This window comes from Zingiber officinale, chromosome 7A (genome assembly GCF_018446385.1).
Source record: "Zingiber officinale cultivar Zhangliang chromosome 7A, Zo_v1.1, whole genome shotgun sequence".
In the NCBI taxonomy this organism is placed as follows: domain Eukaryota; kingdom Viridiplantae; phylum Streptophyta; class Magnoliopsida; order Zingiberales; family Zingiberaceae; genus Zingiber; species Zingiber officinale.
Window position 1 is genome coordinate 96,175,144 of NC_055998.1, and position 27,893 is coordinate 96,203,036.

The 27,893-nt window shown below is 36.5% G+C and overlaps 1 protein-coding gene and 1 long non-coding RNA gene across 2 annotated transcripts; both read left to right on the plus strand.

Moving 5' to 3' along the window:
* Window positions 1–9,305: 9,305 nt before the first annotated feature.
* Window positions 9,306–20,600, plus strand: LOC122001831. Its single transcript, XR_006117497.1, has 4 exons — window positions 9,306–9,424; window positions 14,793–17,214; window positions 19,473–19,523; window positions 19,605–20,600. It is a non-coding gene; the product is annotated as an uncharacterized LOC122001831 (long non-coding RNA).
* A 2,265-nt stretch (window positions 20,601–22,865) lies between these two features.
* On the plus strand, window positions 22,866–24,331 carry LOC122000285 (WRKY transcription factor 71-like). The gene is made up of 3 exons (XM_042554740.1): window positions 22,866–23,370; window positions 23,573–23,716; window positions 23,808–24,331. The coding sequence occupies exons 1-3, from the start codon at window positions 22,982–22,984 to the stop codon at window positions 24,190–24,192; spliced, it is 918 nt and encodes a 305-aa protein (XP_042410674.1). The 5' UTR covers window positions 22,866–22,981; the 3' UTR covers window positions 24,193–24,331.
* Window positions 24,332–27,893: the final 3,562 nt, after the last annotated feature.

Consider the following 27,893-nt stretch of genomic DNA (forward strand, 5'->3'; position numbering starts at 1 on the left):
AGCACACACTTCCATAATAACTGAGGTCTTTGTTCCTTTATAAAGTCAGTATAAAAGAAACGACCTCAAATGATCATACTCAATACACTCTGAGTGTACTAGTGTAATTATATAGTCAAGATAAACTAATACCTAATTACACTACCACCTTCTAATGGTTTGTTCCTTTCCATTTTGGTCGTGAGCTACTGTTTATAATTTATAAGGTACTGATAACATTATCTTCTGCATGTGACACCACATACTATGTTATCTACAATATAAATTAATTGAACAACTACAAATAAATGTAGATAATTTGACCAAATGTGATTCTTTATTCAAAACAAATGTTTACAAAAGCTTAGGCTTTCAGTATACACTCCAACAATCTCCCACTTATACTAATGACTAAGTTGTCATTTCTTCTACCATACATCTGATTCACATTCCCTCCACATGCCGATCATAAGCTTTCGCTAGAAGGGCCTTAGTGAAAGGATCTACCAGGTTATCCGCTGATGCAATCTTGGCGATGACAACTTCTCCTCGCTTCACGATATCTCGTATCAGGTGGTACTTGCGCTCTATATGTTTACTTGCCTTATGAGCTCGTGGTTCCTTCGAGTTTGCAACTGTACCGCTATTATCACAATAAATTGTGATAATTTTGGGCAAACCAGGAATCACATCTAAGTCCATTAGAAAGTTCCTGAGTCATACTGCTTCTTTAGCTGCCTCAGAGGCTGCTACATACTCAGCTTCCATGGTTGAGTCCGAAACGCATTTCTGCTTAACACTCCTCCATAAAATGGCTCCACCTCCTAAAGTAAACACATAGCCTGATGTAGATTTACTGTTGTCCCTATCTGATTGGAAATCTGAATCCGTGTAACCCACAGGGAGCAAATCGTCTGCTTGGTAAACTAGCATATAATCTCTAGTCCTTCTAAGGTACTTTAATATATGCTTTCCCACCAATGTCCTTGTCCAGGTTACTCCGATATCTGCATGCCCACAAATATCAGGTCTCGTACATAGCATTGCATACATAAGACTTCCTACAGCCGAAGCATAAAGAATTGTTTTTATGTCTTTTATCTCCTTTGATGTCTTTGGAGACATCTCTTTAGATAGAGCTATTCCATGCCTAAAAGGTAAGAAACCTTTCTTGGAATCCTGCATGCTAAAATGAGCAAGGATTTTATCTATATATGAAGCTTGGGACAGACACAACATTCTTTTCTTGCGATCCCTTATTACTTTGATCCCAAGAATGTGTGCACACTCTCCTAAGTCCTTCATATCAAATTGTTTGGACAACCATACCCTTACGTCTGATAATACCTTGACATTGTTGCCAATTAACAAAATATCATCTACGTATAGTACAAGAAATACCACCACGTTTCCGTTACACTTCTTATATACACAAGACTCATCCGGACACTGAATAAATCCATATGACTGGATTACTTCATTAAACCGGATGTTCCAAGACCTTGAAGCTTGCTTCAGTCCATAAATGGACCGATTGAGCTTACACACTAGATGCTCTTTGCCTTTTTCAATGAACCCTTCTGGTTGCTTCATATGGATGTTCTCTTCAAGACTTCCATTAAGGAAAGATGTCTTGACATCCATTTGCCAAATCTCATAATCCATATGAGCAGCAATGGATAAGAGTATCCGGATAGACTTACGCATGACTACTGGTGAAAAGGTCTCCTCATAATCGATTCCCTCTTTTTTAGTGTACCCTTTCGCAACAAGCCTAGCTTTGAAGGTTTCTACCTTCCCATCTGTCCCTCTTTTCCTTTTGTAGATCCACTTGCATCCAACGGCTTTTACACCATCAAGTGGTTCTACAAGCTCTCAGACCTTATTAGAGTACATAGACTCTATTTCAGAATTCATCGCCTTTTGCCAAGATGTTGCATCTATATCTTGGAGTGCTTCATCATATGTCCGGGGATCAGGTTCATGTTTACCCGGGATCAAGTCCGAAGACTCTCCCAAAAACATGAATCTCTCAGGCTGCCTTACAACCCTCCCACTACGACGAGGTACTGTCTGTGGTTGTGTATCATGTGTGACACGTGTTGCAGTCTCTTGTGGTACTTCATCTTGTACTTCTGGTACTAAAGTAGACGTGTCCTCTCTTAGTTCTTCTAAAACAACTTTACTACTGGGCTTGTGATCCATTATATAGTCTTTTTCTAAAAACTGGGCATTGGTGCTAACAATGACCTTCTGGTCTTTAGGACTATAAAATAAACCTCCTTTCGTTCCTTTAGGATATTCCACAAACACGCGAACTTCTGTACGAGATTCTAACTTATCAGCATCTGGTTTCAGCACATGTGCTGGACTACCCCAAATCTGAATATGTCTTAGACTGGGTTTTCGCCCATTCCACAATTCTGTGGGAGTAGAAGAAACTGATTTAGAAGGTACTAAATTCAGAACGTATACTGTTGTTTCCAGAGCATATCCCCAAAATGAATTTGGTAATTCTGAATAACTCATCATCGATCTAACTATCTCCATAAGAGTCCTATTCCTTCATTCTGTCACACCATTCTGTTGGAGTGTTCCAGGTGCAGACAGTTGGGATTGAATCCCGGCCTCTGATAAGTAATTCCTAAACTCTCCTAAGAGGTATTCACCACCACGATCAGACTGTAGTGTCTTTATACTTTTACCTAGTCGTTTCTCCACATCAGCCTTGTATTCTTTGAACTTATCAAAGCACTCAGACTTGCGGCACATTAGGTAAATGTATCCATATCTCGAATAATCGTCTATGAAAGAGACAAAATATTCAAAACCTCCTCTTGCCTGGACAGACATAGGACCACACAAATCAGAGTGAACCAATTCTAACACTTCTTTGGCTCTATACCCCTTGGCCTTGAAAGGCCTTTTGGTCATTTTACCTTCCAAGCAAGATTCACAAGTTGGAAAATTTTCCAACTCTAATGAACCCAAAAGTCCATCGGCTATAAGCCTCTGAATCCTACTTAAGTTAATATGACCAAGCCTTAGATGCCAAAGATATGCTTGGTTCATTTCTGAAGTTTCTTTTCTCTTATTTGAGTTAGAAAATGAGTTATAAATTTTCATGTTTTGCTTTGTGGGAGAAATTATATTTAAAGTATACAAATTGCCAACTAATGCACCAGAACAGACAATCACTTTATTTCTTTTAATAACTACATCGTTACTAAAGGAAACTGAATATCCATCTAAAAACAGTTTAGAAACTAAAATTAAATTCTTTCTAAAACTGGGTACATAAAGACAATTTCTTAAAATCAAATTTTTATTTCTACTAAAAGATAAGTAGACGTCTCCCACTGCAACAGCCGCCACCTTAGTAGCATTGCCCATGTAGACGGTAATCTCTCCTTCAGTTAGTCGTCGGGTTTCCTGGAACCCCTGCAAGGAATTGCAGACATGATCAGTGGCTCCTATATCTACACACCAGGTGCTGGTAGATAACACCGCTAAACATGTTTCAACAACTAGAGTATGAGATATACTTTTGTTGTTTTGATTCCTATGAGGACAGTCTGCCTTCCAATGCCCTGACTGCTTGCAGATGAAGCACTTGCCCTTCGGCTTCTTCATTCCAGCTTTAGGTCCCGTACTCTGAGATTTATTCACTTTCTTTGCTGAACCAACTTGTTTCTTCTTCTTCTTTCCTTTCGATTTAGAAGTAGAACCATTTTTAGCATAGTGAATATGAGAATTGTGACGAAACAAACCTTCTGCTGCCTGAAGTTCTGTCAGTAGTTCCGCCAATGAATATACCCTTTTGTTCATATTGTAATTCAGGCGGAATTGCTCAAAACTTCTAAGTAGTGTTTGGAGGATCATATCGATCTGGGTTTCCCCATCAATTTCTCCTCCAAGGATCTGTATCTCGTTCAGATAAGTCATCATCTTTAGGATATGATCCCTCACAGGAGTACCCTCTTGCATGGTGGCTGTCATTATCTTTCTCATGGCTTCTTGTCTAGAAGCCCGATTTTGATGACCAAAGAGTTCCTTGAGATTGTTCATAATATCATAAGCTGTTGGTAAATCTTGATGCTGATGTTGCAATACATTTGACATTGAAGTCAAAATGTAACACCGCGCCATCTCATCTGCTTTTACCCATTTCCTATGATATTCAATCTCCTCTTTGGTAGATTCACCAGTGGGTGCATCAGGACAAGGGTCAGTTAGTACAAACTTATAGCTTTCAGCAGTAAGAACAATATCCAGGTTCCTTTTCCAATCTATGTAGTTAGGACCAGTAAGTCTATTCTATTGTAGTATGATGGACAGTGGGTTGAAAGTCATCCTAAGAATCACAAATAACTTTTGGTCAGAACTCTAAATTTAGAATAATATTGATTCCTCAAATAATACTATTTTAAATTAACCAACACCTCAAACCACCGTGAATTTTGTATGCCACGATAGTGTGGACGTATACAAATTCAACATTTGTAAAAGGAGGGTTTTAACCCATTAATTTTATTATCTTGTCAACCTAACTTTTTGACAAATAAAATTAATAGTTGGTATCCTTTGGTCACACAAATAATAGCAGTGACTCTGATGGGGAGGATACTATTAGTTGTGCCTAAGTGTATACCATTACTTGACACTAAGTCCATTAATAAGATTGTGCCCCTTCCGATGGGGAAGATCACATGCTCTTAATTAACTTCCTATAGTCATCCCAAATGGAAGTTTGTTCTAGTGATCCACAAACAAGCTCATCCGATATGGAGGAAGGCACTCAGATCCAACGCGCAAGCTTGTTTGCATCACTTACAAACCAGTAATGGAGACCATGAGTTTTACTTAAAAATCCCTCTCCCACTTAGTTATTTATAAATGAGGAATTTTAACTATGCTAGCCTACTAAACATGTATACTAACATACACACACAGCACAATATAAAAGCAATAAATAGAAAATCTAATTTTTAACTATTATGGCTTTTATCTATGGTTGTCCTCCGTGTGTTGTCATCCCAAGCTGCTACCATATTTGGCCACCGCCACCGGGTCTAGCTGTCGCATCCATCTTGCTCCTTGTTCCGCTGCGCCTCTGGTCCTCAGAAGGTTCCACGCTTTGCAAGATTCGATCCGCGACATAAATAGAATTTTATAATTTTGATCCTATATTCCATAAAAGGAATGTACATGTATCTAGATCAAAAATAAAATCCTAATAAAACTAAATACAGCTCCTGCTGTATTTTATAATACAATCATGCACACACATATAAATGCCCTTGACATGTCCAAGGGTCCAATCACACACATAAAACTATAAGCTATAATAGTTGGATCCTACATCCACAAAGTTAGCACATCCTATTATTATCCTGCCTAAATTATGTATGACATGTGCATAATTAAACTAATACCAAATACACAGAGGCAAAACCCTAGCTCTGATACCAATTGTTGGTTGCTACTCGGAAAACCTAGAGGTTCCACTGTACAAAATTTTGTACAAAGGTCTGAACCTCTTTCCTAGCTACCATGTGTTCTTTTAAATTAAATTTTGGATCGCCTACGGAACTTAACACGTTTGATCCAAAACTTAATCTATTTGTTCTTTTAGGTTTAGACTTGGATCTCCTGCGGAACTTAACACGTTCGATCCAAATCACCTTAAGTTATTAATTCCATTAAATATTAATTTTCATAATTGGTTCCCAGTACTGACGTGGCGAGGCACATGACCTTCTTGGATATGTGAGCAACTACCACCGACTAGACAAAACCTTTTATGGAAAGCTAATATTTAATTTCCTAAAATAACTTTAGGTTAACCGAAAGGAACAATCAAATCACAAGAAAAAATAAATCAAAAGAACACAACATCGAAAAACATATTCGAAATACTAAAATCGTAAGCCTCTTGTATTTGGTATTATTTCCAAAAATAACTAGTATGATGCGGAAAGAAAAATTACTAGTTATACCTTTTAGAAAGACCTCTTGATCTTCTACCGTATTCCTCTTCTAACCTCGGACGTTGTGTGAGCAACGATCTTCCAAGATGAGAAACCACCAAACACCTTCTTCTCCTCCTAGCTAGGTTCGGCTAAAACAAGAAAGCTTCACCAAGGAAGAAGAAAAAAAAACACCAACCAAGCTCCAAGGGATGCAAACTTTTTCTCCTTCTTCTTCTTCTTCTCCAAGTAGTATCCGGCCACCACAAGAGCTCCAAGCCAAGAGAAAGGTTCGACCACCACAAAGAAGAAGAGGGGAAGAGAGGGTGGCCGGCCACACCAAGGAATAAGAGAGGGAGAAAAATAATAGAGGTTATATCTCATGAAGGCATCCCAACCCCCTCTTTTATATTCCTTAGTCTTGGTAAATTAGGGAATTTAATTACAATAAAATTTCCTTAATTTTCTTGACATGATTTAATTGAGAAAAATAAAATAAAATTTTCCAATTAATCTTATAATGGCCAACCACATCATAGAGAGGAAAAATTAGACAAGTTTCAATCAACAAATTAAAACTTCCTAATTTGTTTCCGAAAATTTTTAAAATTAAATTTCTCTTCAAAAAAAATCCCTTCATGGTTTATAAAAAGAAATTTCTATAATTTTAATTTTTCAACATGTGAATAATTTTCAAAGAGAAAATAAAATATCTTTCCAATCTACAAATAAGGAAAGAAATCTAATCTCTTTCTTTAATCTTTTGTAGATCCTTTTAAGAGAAATATTTTTATTTTAATTCTCTTTAATAAATTATATCTTCCACATAATAAAAAATTAAAATTAAAATTCTTTTTAATTTTATTATGGCCGTCCCTCTCTAGCTTGGGTTCAAGCTAGGGCTGGCCACCTATAAACCAAGCTTAGGTCGGCCCTAGCTTGATTCCCAAGCTAGCTTGGCCGACCCCCTTTAGGTGGGTATAGAAGGTGGGTATAGGTGGGTATAATACTCTATAAATAAGAGGCTACGATAGGGGCCGAGAGGAGGAATTAGTTTTGATCTCCCGATAAAATTAAGCATCCCGTGTTCGCCCCGAACACATAACTTAATTTTATCAATAATAATTCATTCCACTAGAGAACTATTATTGAACTACCGCACCAATCCCAAATTACATTTTTGGGCTCCTTCTTATTATGAGTGTGTTAGTCTCCCTGTGTTTAAGATATCGAATGTCCACTAATTAAGTGAGTTACTAACAACTCATTTAATTAATATCTTAGTCCAAGAGTAGTACCACTCAACCTTATCGTCATGTCGGACTAAGTCCACCTGCAGGGTTTAACATGACAATCCTTATGAGCTCCTCTTGGGGACATTATCAACCTAGTATCTCTAGGACACAGTTTCCTTCTATAATCAATAACACACACTATAAGTGATATCATTTCCCAACTTATCGGGCTTATTGATTCATCGAACTAAATCTCACCCATTGATAAATTAAAGAAATAAATATCAAATATATGTGCTTGTTATTATATTAGGATTAAGAGCACACACTTCCATAATAACTGAGGTCTTTGTTCCTTTATAAAGTCAGTATAAAAGAAACGACCTCAAATGATCCTACTCAATACACTCTGAGTGTACTAGTGTAATTATATAGTCAAGATAAACTCATACCTAATTACACTACGACCTTCTAATGGTTTGTTCCTTTCCATTTTGGTCGTGAGCTACTGTTTATAATTTATAAGATACTAATAACATTATCTTCTGCATGTGACACCACATACTATGTTATCTACAATATAAATTAATTGAACAACTACAAACAAATGTAGATAATTTGACCAAATGTGATTCTTTATTCAAAACAAATGTTTACAAAAGCTTAGGCTTTCAGTATACACTCCAACAAAGTCCAGTTAGTCTGGAGGACCGATCTGGCAAAAGGTAAACTCTCCTAAGTGGAGTAGGTGAGGATGCGCTCCTCGAAGAGTGAATAGTAGGCGTTGGTTCGACTTAGAATTTTCGGAGGAAATCGGAAGTCAGAACCGGATAGTCTAGTGACTGTCAAATACTTATATTTGTTGTATTTTATTATGTTAACTTAGTTTTACAGGGTATAGTTTGTTTGTGGACTAATATGCCTTGTAGGAATGAAGTTGCACAAGGATATGCTCGGATAAACAGCATCCGAGGCGCCTCAGGGGTTGTTGAAGGCGCCTTGAGTGCCTTGGCTCGACTTGCACAGGAAGCAGGCAGAGGGCGCCCTCTAAGGCTGTTGAAGGCGCCTTTCGGTGCTGGATGGCAGGCGCCCTCTATGGAGCTTGGAGGTGCTTCGAGTGGATAAGTAGCGCAGGAAGTAGTGCTTATCGGCATCGACGCGGAGGGGATAGAAATCTCTGCTGGAGGTGTCTCCTATGGTTGATGGAGGCGTCCTCAACAGACTATTTGAAGCTGGTTCGAGTAGCAGCAGATATATAGAACAACAATTTGCAATCTTTCTATTGCGCACTGCTCAAAAGACAATCTAACAATGCCGTAACGCGACTCTGACAACCAAAAGTTTAAAATTCTCTATTCTTAGTTGTCGATATAATCTCCATTACTGTATTTAATCATTGTACTTTAATTTGTAATATTACGAATTGATAGTGATCGTCTAAAGTAACACTCAACGAGTATGAGCCTTGAAGTAGGAGTCGCCACAAGCTCCGAACCAAGTAAAAATCTTAGTGTTTGTATTTGATTTTTATTATTACGCTACGTATGTGTTGATCGATTATTTCAAAATGGAAGTGAAAGCTACAAGCGCTATTCACCCTCCCTCCCCCCTTAGCGCTTTTCGATCCTATATCTAGATCCACTAGTGAATTTTGATTCAAATTCACTGATGTACATAGAAACCTCAAAATGGACTCATTTAAGACCTTATGGATTTCTGATACTATCAAAAGTTCAACGATGTTATTCATTATATATGTTAATTTGTTCGGAGATGTTAAAATATTATTTAAAGAAATACGTTAAATACTATTTATATGTATCCTAAACTTTAGAGAGAAGAGAGATATTTTAAGGAAAAAAACAAGAGAAAAAAGAGAAAATAAAATAATGAAGAGATAGAATGGTAATAATAAAAAATTGAATACGTTATCAAAATATAATGTATTTTATGATTAATTCACCCACCCTCTTCAGTAAATTGTCGTTATGGGAAATAATCCTATAAAATATATAAACATATAAGAAACGTTAAAATATAAATTAATATTTTTCCTGATAATGAAGTAAAATTTTCTTTTTGATAATTTTCGTTATATATCTCGACATTGCTTAAGCAGTGAAGTCCTAGGGAACCCAAAGTCAAGATACCCTATTTCGCCGCCTCCGCCTCGCCATCGGCCATTGTCGGTCTTCCACTTTGCAGGAAGGAGATGGAGAAGTAGAAGAAGGAATGGAGCAGGTAATCCCTAAAAGTCCCACCCCCCCTTATGCATCGTCCTAAATCCAGTTTCTTGTTATCTCTCCCATTGGGCGAAACCAACTTTGACGTATGAATCGCCCATAGCGTTGCTTCTGATGAACCTTGTTTTATAGCTTTTTAATTTTTTTTTTTTTTTGGATCTGAATCAAAACATTCGGAAGGATAAATCACCTAAGTGCGGGTTTGATGTTGGAGATAGGTCCAGAGGCGAAGCTTCTAGTGTTTGTGCTTCCTAATGTCTTCAATCTCTAGGAGAAATCAATTTCTTTTTGGATCTTGATAAAAGAAAAATGATTTTTTGGTCCATAGTATTTCACATGGATAAAAATATCATATGCTTATTTGAAACAATGGATTCTTGCGAAAATGTCAATGTTGAAATATTGGTCTCAGGGTCTAGAGTTTTTGTTCTTTTTAAGGACCATTTTAATTGAACGAGGCTGTAAGTGTTTTGGCTAAAGTATGACTCCAATACTGATCGGGATGAATTAGCTCGGAATCTTTATATGGAGTTTTAGATTTATTTTATTTATTTATTATTATTTTTTATCACAGATGTAACAAATAACAATTCGTATAAGACATCATTCCCTTTTTTTCTATGTCTTTACACAAGTTGAGAAACTTATTTTCTTTCTGCTTCTTCCATTACTCACGGTAAGGGAATCCAAAAAATGCTACTCTATTTGCTTTTATTCTTACCTTAATCACACTGTTTGTCATCTGAAAGGCAATTATGGAAAATTTAATTTCTTAATTGCACTCATGGATCTATAATAATGCTTGGTAGAAATGAAGAATAATGGTAGTTATCAACCTTCTGTTTTGGCCGATAAAATGATGATTTATTCTCATAAAAAATAAGTATATTGTTTTAGATATCATTTTAACAATGATAGAGGAAAACGTCAATTGCCCAAAGGGCGCAACTAAAAATCAGAATTGACCAAAAGATGTCCCGAACTTTGAAAATGCCCAAAAAGGCACACCTTTTTCCTGTTTTGCCACTTTTCCATATCGGGCCTTTTCTCTTTCCTCTCTCTTATGCAAATAACCTTTCTTCTCTTTCCTCTCCTCTCTTCTCTTTCCTCTCTCTGTTGCATGCATGCATAACTATTATGGTGTTGATTTTTAAAAATCAGCACCACGGATAATTACATTATCTTTCGACACTAGCACGGACCAGATTTCTTGCAGACTAGGACCATATTTTAGTTGTTTCTTTCAATAACATTTTAATACCGTCGGAGAAGCCGAAATAAACAATGGAGGGTACCGTCGAAGTTCTTGCAGCCTTAGAAATCCATAGGACTTGAAATGTGTCTAATTGGATTTGTTTCAAAATCCACCGATGGACCTAAACAGGTCCGATTGAAATCCACTGATGGATCTAAACATGTCCGATTGGACACATTTCAGGTCTTGTAGATTTTTGAGGTTGCAAAGACTCTAACAGTGCCCTCCATTGCTTCTTTCAGATTTACCGGAGGTATTAAAATGTTATTAGAAAAATCAACTAGAACCTTAAACCCTTGTGCTTGATATGAATCTGATTATATCAGGCCCAGGGGTCCACAGGATCTGAAACAGGTCCAATTGGACCGAAACATGGACCTATACATGTCTAATTGGTCCCATTTGGATATCTAAGGTTGCAAGGAGTTCAACTGTGCCCTCCATGGTTTATTTCGACTTCTTTGGAGGTGTTAAAATGTTATTGGAAGAATCAACTTGAACCTTAAACCCTCGGGCCTGATATGAATCATGTCGGGTCTGATATGATTCATATCAAGCCTAGGGGGTTTAGGGTTCTAGCTGATTCTTTCAATAATATTTAACGCGTTCGGAAAAACTGAAATAAACAATGGAGGACATTGTTGGACTCCTTGCAGCCTTAGAAATCCAAATGGAGGGCTTCTGTGGATTTTTGAGGCTGCAAGGAGTCCAACAATGCCCTCCTTATTTTAGCTTCTCTGGAGGTGTTAAAATGTTATTAGAAGAATCAACTAAAATGTGATCCTAGTTTCTGATAAATTAGGACCGTGGTAGTACTGAAAGATAATGTAATTATCTGAAAATCAGCACCACAATAGTTATGCATGCATACAAAAGAGAGAGGAGAGGAAAGAGAAGAGAGGTTGCATGCATAAGAGAGAGGAAAGAGAAAAGAGAAAGAGAAAAAGTCAGATTTGGATTTGGAAGAGGGTGTAAAACGGGAAAAAGTGCGCCTTTTGGGCATTTCAAAGTTTGGGGCGTCTTTTGGTCAATTCCGAACTTTAGGTTCACCCTTTGGGCAATTGCAGGAGGAAAAAGTTAACTTGCTTATGTTAAAACAATATATTTGAAAATGGAGACAAGAGGCAACAGAATATGCAGATCTGTATGCTTTCTAAAACTTTGGCAACAATTCAGACTCATTTATTATTATTTCTCAACTTGGTTCCTAGTGTTAAACCCAGAACAAATTATATGATTTTTTTTTTTTTCAATGTAGGATTCCTTTTTCTGCTTGCCGTGCTTTAAATTTCATTGTGTATAGGGTTGTTTAATTTATTAAGCTGATGGTTCTTTGTCTTCTTATCTTATGGCATGCAGTGCTATCAGAAATTTATGTAAGGGCATTACAATCTTAACTATTATGAGAGTGTCTTTCAGAATTGTGCTATGAAAAGTTATTTGGGCTTTGACATTACAGTTTTAACCATTATGATAGTGACTTTTAGCTTTTTTTTTTTTTTTGTTTTTTTATGTCCCCAATCATATTAAGTATGCACTATCAGTGACAGCGTGCGGGAGATGTAACTATGATGAATTATACTACAAATTGAAAATACAACATAAATGTTTGATGGAAATGATGATATTAAGATTTTGTCAAAATTAATATTCTTTGTCACTGCCATTTGATCCATTATTTGATACTGTTTGTATGGATGAACTCATTTTATTAACACCTTTATTATGTCATTATCAACATGTCATCCTGCATTTGCTACTGTTTAACAATGCCTCAATTTTCAAATGTATATGCTAAAAGATTATCTAGATGTTTATTTGCAGCACTTATGATTTAATCTTATATTACCGAATGCTTCAGCAACATCAAAGTATTTTATTTAAGGTCAATTGCCCAAACTCCCACCAATAGTCAAGTGTTTAGAACATTGGACTAGATCAGACATTTAACTTATTAATCCAGGAATCAGAAAGCAATCTAGTCTGGTTGAAATGATAAATTCATCCTAGTTGAATCAACCTTTGACTAATTGAATTGTAAAAGATGTAGCAGAGGTTGACTGTTCAATCCCCACTGAGTTTCAAAACAGTTTGATAATTAGTAATCACTTTTACATTTTTAATGAGAAAGAGTTGGCGCTCAGAATCAAATTGACTCATAGTCTGTCCTGCTCATTGTTTTTAACCTAATCCTCAAATTTCAACCCAACTTTTGAAACCCTAAGCTATGCTTCTCCTCTATGCCTTATTGTTGCCTATCAGGTTCATCTTCTCCTCCTTGCTCACCTCATGGTGATGAGATGTGGAGTCATTGTTTTTTAGATCACACACCTTGCTGATTTCTATCACACTGAAGGTGTGAATTTTATCCATAAATTCCTTCACATGAATTGCTGGAGAATCATCCCTACATGTTAGCTATTCGTTCCACAAAGCAAATTCTCCTATTTGGATCCCTGAAGCATCTTCTCTTCTTCTTTGATTGTGTAAGATGCATTATCCTTCCTCTTTGCATATAGAAGAAGCTTCTCATCATTCTCTTTTTGGATAAATCAAATCACAATGACCATCATCAGCGCCTGCCCTCATTTTGAATGAAGAAATGATCTATGCCAATTACTCTAGAAGCAAGGTTTATTGAATATTTCAGTTTTATAATTGAATCTCTCTTTTGTTTACTACCAGATTTTCTTTATTCTCCATATCTCAATTTACTTAATTAGACTCTTTTTTTCTTTATCAATGATTGTAAAATAATTTCAATGTCTCTTACTAAAATATAGGGTGAGATTCAGTTTTATAATGAATGTTATACATATAAGATTTTAGCTAACCATATCTAATTCCCAATTAGGACACATAACAGAAGCTCTGTGTATGAAGTTGGATTTACATGATCCGGTAAAAGATTTCTCTATCTGTGCATAAATGCTAGATGGGCCTGTAGTTAAGGATTCAGAAGAAAAGAGCATAAAATTGTCAACTGAGTTATGACACTAACATTTTTGATTAATTAAGTTTCTTGGATATTGCATGAATTTTGGTGCCTATAAGGCTTGTAATTGTGTAAAAGAAATATATTTATAAGCAAAAATGGGATAAGGTAGAATATCTTTGTCTCCAAATTCACTCAGAAATTATAAGGATGCCCTGGCATAACATAAATGATAAATATTGTGGGAAGACTTATAGCTTTCTGTGAACAAGGAGATCTCTAGTGGGAGGAAAGGGATATGAATTCATTCTATATTATTATCAGTTTGAACTTTGGAGTCTGGTCAAGCCTCTTCTATCCAAGGTAGCACTGTTATAGTTCTTCACGGCGTGCTAAAAGACTTCCTCCATGGCATAGCTCAGTCATTCGTGGTAGGGCTACTCTGGCAGAATTCTTTTCCTAAAGTGAGGATCTAGCTGCTATGGTGCTCTTTCCAGTTCTCATCCATCCTGGTGTCCAATCCCCTAAGTGCAGCTTTCCCCCTTGTAAAAGAAGGCTTCAATCAGATAAATCACATTTATTGAGTCACCAGCCTCTTATTTTGAAGAGTTGACCACCAGGTTCTTTTCAGGTTCTTTATTAGTTTAAATATTATATAGTGGAGAATCTTCAACTGTACCTTGCATTGTTCATTTTGAGAAAATTTTTGAGGTCTATGTTTATGTTATGCCATGAAACAAAATAGTGACTTTCTTACCAACTTTGTGCGACAATCTAAGCCATTAACATGGAAAAAATTTCACAGAAAGATGGAATCATAAAAGATAATGAGACTTGTCAAAGCACAGTTTTCACAAAATAAAATGTTCATATAGTAGTTTTTTTTTTCCAAGAAAAAACAGGTAAAAGATGAAATATTCCAATTGCAACATAGTTGAACTTTTGTCTCAGATCCAATTGGCATGGTTTCATTACTCATGAGGTTGGATTTACTTTTTGAGAATATAAATTTGGTGGCCTGCAACCTTTTGTTCTGCTTAATAGTTTTATAATATTTTCTTTTATTCTAGACTATTGCTGGTTATTTTTTTTCTTCTATTCGTATTGCAGGGATATTCCTCAAAATTCTCTTATGATTCTTTGTAATGATTTTAGCTACCCCAATTTTCCTAGCAGGTCTTGTTTGATGACAAGATGTGCTGTTTTGTACACCAGATAAAATCCATGTTTTTTTGCAACATCAGCTGCAGATAAGGACCATCCATGATTGGCTCAATGGACCTATCAAGCTCAGTTGTTGACGATGAGGCAATGAAGGAAGAGTGGGTGGTAGTTAAAAAACGTAGAATTATAATTTTGGTTCCTCCAGCTGGAGAATCTCAATCTGTGGTTCCTAAGGTAAAATCTACCAAGTCAAGAAGAAATATCCAAATCTTGGGTAGTCCTAAGAGAAGGGCTAAAAGGATTCCAAACAGAAAAAGCTCTAGACCTTCGAAAAAGTTGTCAGACAATCAACATATGAACAAGGATGAATTTGAGAAACCTTCTCAAGTACTTCCTTTATGTCAAGCACAAGCTAATCCAGGGAAATCAAGATATCTGAGGAGGAACAAAAATCTTGATCCTTCAATTGCAAGTGGAAATTGGAACAAGAGGACCATGGGCAACAATCATGATCATTTGTACAGCATACCTTTGATGCATCGTGAACCAATAACTCAAGATCTGCAAAACAAAAACATTGTGGCTCACTTTGAAAAGCAAACAATGATGCCCTCTCACAAAATTGCAGCAAGTCTAAGGAGGCTACCAGTTGTTAGGTCACATGTTGTAGATTACAAATTGCGTGCATTGAACCTTGAGAGAAAGCTCCAGCTATTAGGTGGGCTCAGAACCTGGCTGCTATCTCAAGGGCTTGAGCGTTTCATATGTATTTTTGAGAGGGAAAAGGTAGGAATCTATCAGTTAGTCAATCTTACAATGGGCAAACTCAAAGATATGGGTGCAAATGCAGTTGGGCCAAGGAGGAAACTGATTTATGCCATTGAGAATCTCTGCAGGCCTTCTTATTTTGAGGATTGCCAAGATTAACCTCTTCAAATGAGTATTTTGTCAACCATATCTAATTTTGTTAGCAAATTCATGCTGTACAAGATTTTTGATACTTAATACACAGAAATATGTTTTTGAAAGAGCAAGAACCTTGGTGCTCTACCTAATGGATACTGGTAAGCCAGCACTCTTATTTTGAAATAATGTGTCTAAGTTTTCAAGATATTATTTAAAATTTATTTTGATATTTAATATTGTTGTTGTAAGTTTTATCCATCTCTAGGGTGAAACTTGGCACTTGTTTTTCTTGAGGAGGCACTTTGTATCTGCTGGAAAAGTCAACATTTGATAAAATTTGAGACCTGTCGTAGGAATAAGTGCACTTCACATTGTGATGTATTGTTTCCTTTTACCTGATGTTTGGCAAATAAAGTGAAAAAAGACATTCGAAGGGATCATATATGAGGTGTGAGGTATTCCAATGTGAATTTAATAGCTTCTTCAGTTATTGGAAAAATTGTGTTATCTCTTTCAAGGCTTTGTAAGGATAATTAATCCCAGTCTCATCAAATCTCTAATCTAGTCTTTCTAGTTTGCGAAAAAGCATGAAACATATAGAATGCTTTTAGGAGTTGTCATTCATTAAATTAAATTTGCTGCCAAAGACAATATCCAATAAGTCAATCACTGTTGTTAACGAGTGGATCCATGAATTTGGAGCTTCACACTTCTTTTTAAATTGGAGCTTCACACTTTTTCGAGTCCATGATGAGAATATCCTTGGCAATGTGGACACCCAATCCTTATATTTCAAGGCTTTGCTGAGTGAGTTCATTGCCCTCTGTTTGGAGATATTTAACTTATAGTTCATTGTTAGAACAACTATGAACAGTTAGATGTTTTTTTATCTCCTAAAGGAGAATGATTTATTAGTGAAGATGGAGAATCAGGGGCACATCATCCCTGCAAATGAGTTGCATTATCTCTCCAATATCAGATAGGGGCACTAATAGGCTTTATTTTGTTGAAAATTTTGTTGGAAGGTTTGGGAAGATAATTGCACTCTTGAGATCTCCTTTCTTCAAAATATCCTTTCAGATGGAGTTTTAGAACTAGTTGAGCATTTTCGAAGTTATAGAACTCCAACAGCAGTGTTGCTTTAGTTTAGTAAAAATGTTCATTTTGGTAGAAAGAATGGGTGATTTTTTCTGCAGGAAGGACATTTATTATAAAGCCGCATTAATACATTAACTGTTTCAGGTTCTTAGGTATAATTATAAATGATAAAAAGATGGATTAAAAATGCCATAGCAAGCTTTACAGTGAACTAAATAGACATGGATGACTTCCAGAGAAACACATGAACATGCAATACACGAGTGGCTATTTTCAATACAAAGTGACAGAGGTAATGATTTATTTTCTTCTTCTTGTCTATCTCTCTCCTCTTTGCTCTGGGGCGAGCCCACCTTTTCCACAGTTTGTCAGACCAAATCCTTGGCAATCATAGCAACTAAAACATGCAACTCAGCAGTTGAAATTGGAGGTAACAAATTTACTGATCACTTTTATTTAAATACACTTTCTGCAAATTAGTGTGTGAAGCATGGAATTAGGAGGAAGTGGTTCCATAATTTTTGGTTTCTAGAGTTTCTTGTTGTTGTTCATGTGATTTACATCATTTTGATATGAAGCATGCTCTTGTAAATATTCCTTTTTCTTCAGAGTAGTAGTTTCTCTTGCCTCTGCAAAAACATAAGGAATTTTTTTTTGAAGTCATTTTCATCTCTCAAAGATGTTCCCATTTTTCTTATTCTTTCCTGTTCCCTGTAGTCACACATCATTTTTTGCATGGCCTGCAATTAAAGTTCTCTAAATAAAATTGAAGGAGGAAATTTAAGTCAAAATAGTGATATTTTACACCTACTGCATGTTGTAATGTTTGGAATCCTGAATGTTTTTCAGAAATAGGTTATGAGTAAGTTGCAGACAAATACCAGTTTAAAGGATACAGTCTGGGACATCAACTAAGATACTACACCCAATTTCTTTGCTCTTAATTGATGTAATCTCTGTGGATAACTTGTTGAGAAAGAGTTATGAGGAGGCTATTTCTTTCTATGTTCATATCTTGCATGCGTCTAATTATAAGTTCAATTAGACTGAACAAGAATATCCTTCATAGTCTATCACCTTAAAGTTTAAGATCTATTGTAATGGCTGAGATGAGCCCTTAACACCTTAAAGATAAATTATTGACAAATAAAGCTTGCACATTAAGAGTTTAATTAGTTGAATGAAATATATGAGAAGCATAAAAGACTCAAAATTACACATGAAGTTTCACGGTTTATGTAATATTTTTGTCACTTTCCTGCCTCTTCCTCTCACATTTTCCATTAACCATGGTGGAGGAGCTTGGGTGGGCAAGAGGGATATTGTCTTCTTTTATCCCCTGTCTCCTTTCATTTAATTTTGTCTAGTTGTTTAAAATTTTTTTTATATTAATCGAGAGGTGTTCCCATGCAACTACATTAGATGTGAGATTATTCCCTGTTTAATGTGGAAGTGACAAGGTTAAACCACTCTAGATAGTATCATTATATACAAATTTGAGCTCCCAGGGCATAGCGCAGACGCTGGGCAGATGACGTCTTTGTCGTGATGGCTAGGGGTCGATTCTCAGAAACTGATGACTTGAGATTTACCCCACCAGTTGCCTAACTTCTGCGTATCTCATTTACCTCCCTCCATATCCATGGAGCTGACACTGGGGACCGTTAAGGTTATATATGAATTTGAAACCCCTAGCTTTTTGCCAAAAGTAAACTTACTTATCATTAGATTGAACAACTATTAGTATCTAATCGTCTGATCATATTTTTACTCATATGGACAAATCTAGAGGTAAATGAGGTTTGAATTCATTGCACAAATACAAATAGCATGGTTATGGACTTCTTTTAAATTTTGTTCTAACAAATGAGATAAATGGAACTGGATGAGAGAAATTAATGTAATTCCCTTTTTACACTTTTTTGTTTAGCTTAAATTACATTCATTCTCTTGTGGTGCATTTGGTTCAATAATGAAATATAAAAAAGGCATAATGACTATTTCTAGAAAATAAAATAAATAAAAAATAAATATTGAAAAGTTTCCCTTAATCTATTCGTGAAGTGTAATACATATGAAATTATTATTCTTATATTTATTAATAAAAATGTTCTAAAAAATAGGGACATAAATTATTCAAAATGTAAATAATATCTTCACTTAAATATTTTGTTTGACTTAGTCTAGCTCTCACGATTTACCTACTTGCTTGGTATGACCAATATCATCATTCCAACTGCACGATTGATTCAACTGGTTTGCATGACCCAACTAATAATAATATTATTTGTTGTTTGCTAATTGGAACTGTAGATCTAAGGAAACATAACAAAACTTGAATAATAATAATAATAATAATAATCTTCTAATTCACAAAATCCATCATAGAAACTAGTTGCAGAAACCCAACTACATCGCCACTTTGGAACACTACTTTTTCCTTTTTTTAGGATCTGTATAGTGCATGCCACTTTTCAAGCAAACATACAACAGAATTCACATCATAATCCTATCAACTGAGCAAACTGATATTATTCGAGCAGAATGTATACCCTTCAAAGTTCCTCTCCCTTCAATTATAAGATAGATTAGATCCTGTTTCCCACATCTTTACTTTTTGTTCTTTTCTACTTTTTGCTTGCAAGTGGAGCCTCCTTTTTTTTATCCTTAACATTTCTGTGGTCACAGATCTGAGGCAGCTTGGCAGCCCCAACTGAAGTGTGTATGCAGCTTTGCAAGGTTGCTCCAAGACAAGTTCTCAGTTCTCATTGCATGCAACTTTAATTCTAGATTTAAGAGACTTGTTGTTCTTGCTGACAGCACATTTATCAAGGCAGGAGGACATCAGTAAACTGATCATACTTGTTCCTCTCCCACACGATGTGCGCAGTACCGCAATCCATGCTGAAAGAAATGTCTTCACCTTTGCCCTCCATTAGTGCATGTCCAGAGCTTTCAGAAGCTTGCTCATGGCACTGCCACCATGTCACAGAAGAGACAGAAATTTTTAATCTTAGAACAAGTTAGAGCAGTGCTTTAATCATGGACAGGGAGTGAAAAAATTTTCATACATGGCATGCAGTGTTTCAGGAACTTGCCGTGGTGCATATTGCTCACTGCCCTTCAGATACTGGATGCTAATGTTTTCTCTCTGCAATGCTCTTGTTTGCTCCAAGGACATCCTACTTTTATCAGCAAGGATTGCACCAATCCAACACACATACTATTTCGATGTCCTAGCAATGAATGAGTGTTGTTTGTCAATTGTGAACTGAGTTGATGAGCAGATGTTTAAATTATCAAACAAAAGGCGATGAGTGATGGCACAGGGGCCACTGCATGCTGGCTTCTGACATTACAGTGGAAATTGACTTGTTCTCTATGACTGAATTGTTTGTCTGAGTGAATTTACTTCAAGAATCCCTCTGAATTATGTCTCCCATGTGAAGTGGGGGCTTCCTTTGTTTCCATTAGCTTCACAAGCTAATCATTCAACAAGAACCAAGTGTGAAATCACTGGAGGATAGTTCATGGGAACAATAAGTTTATTTAAAAACTCCTTGAAGCTCTCAAGAGGAGAGAAGTCAAAAGCAACTTCAGGTTGGAAATGGCATCACCTGCTACATATTATATACAATGTAATGCTTGATTATATATGTTTTTTAGTGTGCTCACAGTTCATAAAAAGTAATGAAGACTTTGATCAAAAAGACCTTGGCAGAAGGGTCATCCTTTGACCTAGTTGATGTGGGTGCAGTCTTCTATGCATATGACACCTTTTGAATGCAGAAAAAGATGAAAGACATCTTTGTTTAAGTTTTTTCTCCAAATTTTCTCCACTTGATGTCTTTGACACTATCAGACATGGATGCCCTGTGGGAATTTTATTGAATTTATGGTCCAGGGCTCTAGAAATTCAGACCAAGTCCAGTCTTCAGATTCACAGGAAAATTGCATGAGATCGTTGCAAGAGGTGAAACTTTCTGTCAAGAAATCCGTTTGAGAAAAAAAAATAAAAATGAGAGGCACCTAATAATTCTCTGAAAACAAGAATGGAAGAGGGAGAATTCATAGTTCGAGCTATTGGAATCAGTCTTCTTTGAATCAGGCCCCAGTTGGGAAAAAGCATGGAATGGAAGGAAAGGTGAAAAATAAGAAACACAAATTTTCTTGCTGAAAATTCACAGACTTTTACTAAATCCTACAGCCAGTTACATTAATCTTTGAGAAAACAACAGTTTGACTTGTTAATTTATCTGGTCAACAATCTCAAGCTCTCTAACTAATCTCTCTGAGATCCTTAAGATTTCTCCACACCACCTTCTTTTGATTTTTTTCCCCCAAAAGTTAATTAACAGTGTCAAGAATTAGTCAAAGGAACTTGATTCAAGTGGTTAGTCTTCTCCTGTCAACTTTGCTATTATCTTCTGCCATTTTCTTGATTAAGCTTTCAATTTTCTTCTTCTCTTATTTTTGGTATTTATATTTATGAATAGGAAGTATAAACCTTCTTCTGTTTGATTAACTTATGCATGAAATCATGATCTTTCTTTCCTGATATTCAACTCTCTAATACTTTTTTGTTCTTTTAACAGACATTTTTTCCATCTTCATTGCTTAATCAATCGCAATTGCTTGCTCACCAAACATTCTTGTGAACTGTGCAGATTCTTGTAGTAGGTATATTTGTAGGTCTTGTCTTGGGAAGAACAAAAACTAAAAACAATAAAAATAAATAAAAAAATAAAAAACATGCATGTGTGAGGCGACTTCGTTTGTATGCAAGTCAATTTATTTTCAAGTTTAATTATTTAGAAGATCAAGACAAATTGTGATAGATTGGCTATATTAGTTGACTTATTGCATCCACTTTAAAACTAATTACCCCATCTCCCTCGTCAAATATCTGACAAAATGTTGACTCCAATATGCACATATATATATATATATATATATATTCCACTTGATTTCGACATCTAAATGGTCAAGAAGATAGTGATTGAGTTAATATATAAATTGGTGAGATTAAAAGGATGGGTTTTTGTTTTCGTTATATATATCTTATTATTTTATTAAAAAAATTTCCCCCTTTACTAATTAATTTTAGTGAAGTTTAAATGAATTTATGTTAATATATTTTTTTTCTATTCATACTAAAAATAATTTCAAAGTTTATTAGTAATTCCACAAGTAAAAAAATAAGTGATCTAGAATTTTAGACTCAGTTGCGGTATATTATTATGAATTTTTTTCATCATTAATTTTTTCTGATTATTTTATATAAAAAAATATAATTCTCTTTAGTCTCACATATTAGAATTGACGATACTATGATCAAAGAAATTTCTATAAATATTTTAGACTGATAATGTTAAAAAAATATATTTTTTTTAGTTTTTTTTACTAAGATAAGTATAATATTAAATTAAATTAATTTTTTCATAGGGAAATTATAAGGATGACACTCGAAAATCCAAATAATTCGGATTTTTAAAGACTCATATCTTAATGACTCTACTAATGATTTTATTTTAATATTTTAATATTAAAATATTTAATTAATAGAATTTTATTATAAAGGAATAATGTGATTTCAATGTATTATATTACAGTATGTTGACTAATATATATATACTAGCACTTTCAATTTATCCTTAATAAAATTGAATTTTGAAGGGATAATTTATTAAATCACTATATCGTCATCTTAATTTAAACATCATTCGCACCGTTGGATGATGATCGGACGGCAGGTCTCGCTGCTCCAAAGCACATTGCGGTCAACATCGCGTGACGCGCGCGGGGTCGTCACGGTGGGCCAAACGGCCGCGGGAACGTGTGGTTAACTGACACGTGGGAGCAGAATCCAAGAAGAGATCTACAACTCTTTGGACCGTTGCTCGCCCCGCTCTCCTCCCGGCCACGTGACCCACAGCCGGTGGCCGGTGGCCGCTGACTCACATACAGCTTCTCTTGTTGACCGCGGACTATTCCACCGTTTTTTATTTATTTTTAAATTTTTTATTGATATTAATAATTGATTAATGGAGTCAGTAATTCGATAAATGAGGGAGTGAGGAAAGAGAGAGAAAGAGAGAGAGTAGCTTATCATCTAAACCCACACACTGCGCCTCTCTCTTCTGCTCTCCTCCACTTTCTCTTCTCCGCCACCACCGTCGAGACGTCTCGACCTCTCCATGTCCGGCGGCGATGACCGGGGGCTCTTCGGCTACCCCCTCGACAGAGATCTCTCGTTGATCTTCCCGGCCAGTACCGGGCAGAATTCGGTGTCGGATAGCCTGCAGGACCTCATCGCCTTCGACGACTACTACCTGGCCGACCCTTTCGACGAATCATCCTGGCAGCCAGACGTCGGGTTCAGCGGCGTCAAGTGGGGCCCCATCCAAGCGGCCACGACGCCGTCAACTGGAGGCGCGTCGTCGTCGTCGTCCCCGGTGTCGGCTAACTGCTCGGCGGCGTCGTCGTCGACGACGGAGGCGGCGGCGGAAGGGGAGATGCTCAACGAGGGGAGGCGGAAAGAGCGATCAGAAGCGGCGACCGACGCCGACAAATCCGAGCTCAAAGCGTACGTAAGATATATCAATTTCGATCGATCGGTTGCCTATTACAAAACCGATCGATTGAACTTGCACTCGATCGATCTCTCTAGCTAGATCAAAAGCTAGCTGTATTAAATTACAGAGATCTGGGCGGAGATGGAAACTATCGAAAACCTACTATACCTTCCGATTGATAGCTCTAGCTCACTCGATCTGCATGTGGTGCAGGAACAAGGCCAAGAAAAAGGGAGAAAAGAGACAGAGGGAGCCTCGCTTCGCCTTCATGACCAAGAGCGAGGTGGATCATCTGGAAGACGGCTATCGATGGAGAAAATACGGCCAAAAGGCAGTCAAAAACAGCCCTTTCCCAAGGTTTTATCCACATGAAATATCCCTCCTCAGCTCCCCATCTCTTAATTCGACTGCCGGTTGATCTAATTTGATCGATCGATCGTTATCGCAGAAGTTACTACCGTTGCACGACGCACAAGTGTCCGGTGAAAAAGAGAGTGGAGAGATCGTACCAAGACCCGTCCACCGTGATCACCACCTACGAAGGGAAGCACACCCACCCGAGCCCCGCCGCCGCGCAGCGAGGGCTCTACCTACCGGCGGCCACGGCACCTCCGCCGCAGTTTCCGTTCTCCGCCGCGGCAGCGCCGCCGGACAACTTCATCCACCACCACCGCAGCCGCCTCCTGCAGCAAATGCGAGCGCTCACCGGCATGGCAGACGGCGGCGGCATGCAGCTCTCGCAGTCGAATCCCTGGCGGCCGCCGGTTCAGCTGCCGGACTGCGGCCTCCTGCAGGACGTCGTTCCCTCCTTCTTCCAGCCAAAGCAGCCATGATTTAGCTCGATCGATCTTAATCTTGCAGGTAACTTTATTAATTAATTATGATCAGTGGTACTCTTTCTCGATCGTTTTGCGATCGTAGTTCTTGTACAAAGATTACGATCTAGGCATGCAATATAATCTAATTAACCTAGTGAATGAGATGGATCAGATCTCTGTCTGTGTGTGTGTTTTTGTTTCCTAAACTAGAACTGGTCATGCAGCGTAACATCAGCCCTAGCTAATTAGTTCCAATCTATTTAGAGTTTATTATGTGAATCATATTTCGTATTGTAATTATGATTAATCATTGTATTTTCATAACTACACTACTATGATTGTACACCACATTTTTAGATAAATTATATAAATATATTTATTGGACTATATTAACATTATAAAAGATTATTGTCTCCTTTAATTGTTTTTCCCTCTCTCATTTTTGACCTTGTCTATCTTAATTTTACTACTTTATTTATTTTTCTTTTAAATACGAGTGTATTTTTTCTCTTTTTCTCAATGTAGTATTGCTCTATCTAATTTTGTGCACTTAGTTGAGACATTCCTTAGCAACAAAGAATCGATCTTGCCGGAGGTCCACCGAAGGACCTATGGAGCATGTCCGCCATCAAAAGAGTTGTCCACTAGGTTGATCGGACCAAGTAGGGGCACATTCGACTACCAAAACTCCTTGTTTAGTCTAGTATAATCGCGAAATCAACTCTTTTTTTTAAAAATTATTTCTCTCTTCTTTAGTTTTTTAATTTCATTTATGCAAAACGTGTCGGTAGTTTTCATCATGAACTTATTTTGTTTAATTAGGATTTTTTTTGGCAAGTTAGTTTTTCCTATGATTCATATTTCATGTCGCTTTTAAAGACAACATTGAACACTACTTTGGTCGCAAAGTTTTTTCAATCCACTTTGATTGGGGAGTGAAGTCTCAGACACATTATCATCGTCTTGACTATTTTGGTATCTTGAAGATATTCTTTTCTCACTACTATACAAGTAAAAGTGGTCCCATTAAAGTGCTAAAAAACTTTATGAAGATGAAAGTGGACTTAATGGATATTTTGATAGAGATAAAATTTTTAGCATTCGTAAAATTAAAATTAAGTTAATGCATTTTTATCGGTCCTTTCTACTTAAAGATATTAGACTTTGTATCTAGAGGCATCATGCATGTCATATTGTTAAAGTTCATTCATAAAATATTAATCAATCTCAGTATAATTGGTATCTACATGAGTATTTGCTTCAATAAATCTTAAGATCAATTTTTAACAGGTGTAAAATATCTCATTGGATACTCAACCTTTCCCATGCCTAATGTTCATGATTTATCTGTCTACAAAATCCTAGTCTTTACACACATTGGCCCATGCCTAATGCTCTATTGGTCATCTTGGACTTGCCTTTCAAAGGAAGAATGATTCTGTTGTGGTGTTTGTTGATTGATTTTTGAGAATGACTCACTTTATTACTTGCAACAAGACTTCTTCAGATGTTTCTCATGTTATCAATTTTAATGTCAAGTGTTCGGATAAAAAAATTTATATATTTTCATAATAGGATGATATTTTTTACTTTAAATATATATAATAGTATGATATTACCTACTTTGTGCCTAAATAAATTTTAGAAAAATCTCTTAAGGACTTTGGTTGGCAAGATTTTTTGCTAATGGGACTTGTGTTTATCTTACGATAGATCTTCAATTCAAACAAGTATAAGTTTCTTCGGGATATACGGTCTACTTCCTATGACTCAAAACTTTAGTGGCGGCGTGAAAAAAAAACAAACAAAGAAATCAAGAAAATCTTGATTACTCGACTCTCCAAGCTATATATCCAATTTAAAAGTTTGGCATGAACCTTCATTAAGATTATTTACTCTTTACTTACTCTTTGCTTGCTCACTAAAATGGATTATTTTTCTCTTTGAAAAGTTATTTATTCATAGTCACCTTCCTTTCACAATATATTCTTGGTGGGTGGTTCTTTGTAAGGAGAAAGTTTTCTCTAGCTAGTGTGGTTGATCTATTGAGTATATATAGTGACAATTGTTATCGTTTTTACTCGTTCTTTCTCCTCCATCTATCCAATGTCATACATAGGAGCCGCTACGACCTCAATACGGGGACCGGAGGATGCCGCAACTAAGGGTGTGCATTCTAAGACCTATAAATAAGATCCCATGGTACTATTTTGAGGCATGAAATCACGCTCATGCCGACCTCACTATCAAATATCCTTCTCCGAATCTACCTCGAACTCAAAGCAATCTCCAACTCAGACCCTTGAAGAGTCTGATACAGCTGATCGACCAAACTCCATCAATTTGGTGAAGTTCGACATTCACCCATCAGCTCAATCGACTCAGCTTTGAGTCCTAACATGATGTTGCACTCAACTTATGTAGACCTATCTGATGTAGTTGTGCCATAATAGCATAATCTATTATTATTGTTCATTATTTTAAAAAAGTAATTTAAATATTCAAATATCTCATGATTCATCTATCTAATAAGTCTAGAATACAATTTTTATATACTTAGAAATGGATCTCTAATTTTTTTTAGTAACTTAAGTCTTCCACAATTAATTTGGAAAGCAGACAACCTTTCACTTAATTCGTTTATCAATTAAATTGGAAACACAACATATGCACATTTAGAGGTTAATCTTCAGGATATTTATTCCTATTGAGATTCCGATTTAGATGTTTTAATTGTTTTCTTAAATATTTTACTACTATATCACACCCCTAGAATCGAGCTCTATTTTTTTTAATCCAAATGTGGAGACCACTTAGACCCTACTAGTCTTTGAGATAGACAAACTTCCCTCGAATTCACCCTAAATCCAAAAACACTTATAGTAGTGCATCAACAATTGATCTTCATAGCCAATCTAGCTGTTGGATATATGTTGCAAAAGGTGGAACCGTCATCTTAGCGGCCCCCTGGGTCTGGCCCCACAGATATCCAGAGGGGATAAATCATGGTTAAGTTGGGCAGGAGGGGTGATTGGGGAGCTGTTGGATATATGTGAATGGAGAAGAGATGGAAGTAGAAAGAAGCTCTATTGTAAATGAGACTTTAGTCCCACATTGGGAGCTTCAAGGCAAATTAGTTAGTTTATATTGATTCACATACTTTTATGATGTGAACAAATGCATGGGGAAAGGCTCTCTCTCATGCATGGGCGTGTAAGGGGGTGCAAATGTAGGGGTCGGATTGCACTGAATCAAGTTGACTTATGTGTGAGCATGATCTGTACGCACCAATGCCGGACCAACATTTTGCCACATGAACCTTTTTCTACTTGCAACGGAAGCATTAAATTGAAGATTAATGCAGAGAGTGAAACACTGACATTTTATATCTCGGTGAGTAATGATCATTAACGTTGTTATTGATAGATCATATGGAAAAAGGTTACACACACCTACGTTCCCCATCTCCTCTATATTGGCATTTCTTACTCGGTGGAGTGCCCGTGATAGTAGTCGGGTACCTCTCTATTTGTTGTGACCATTAGTGCTTGGTGAGAATCACGGTTCACCGTTGTATCCTGAAAAATAGATGACCCAAGAAAGCATCGAAACACAACCAGAGGTGGGGCAAATCTGTTTCAAGAAAATTACATTTGTCGCATGCCTTAGTTTACTTAGTTCACTCGTCTGACTGCTTTCTAGGCTTTGCTCTGTTG

Excerpts from the sequence above, each read along its gene's own strand:
- LOC122000285 (XM_042554740.1), top strand. The coding sequence starts at position 22,982 with ATGTCCGGCGGCGATGACCGGGGGCTCTTCGGCTACCCCCTCGACAGA. Across the intron at positions 23,371-23,572 it reads GACAAATCCGAGCTCAAAGC|GAACAAGGCCAAGAAAAAGG; the intron begins GTACGTAAGATA and ends CATGTGGTGCAG. Across the intron at positions 23,717-23,807 it reads AAAAACAGCCCTTTCCCAAG|AAGTTACTACCGTTGCACGA; the intron begins GTTTTATCCACA and ends TCGTTATCGCAG.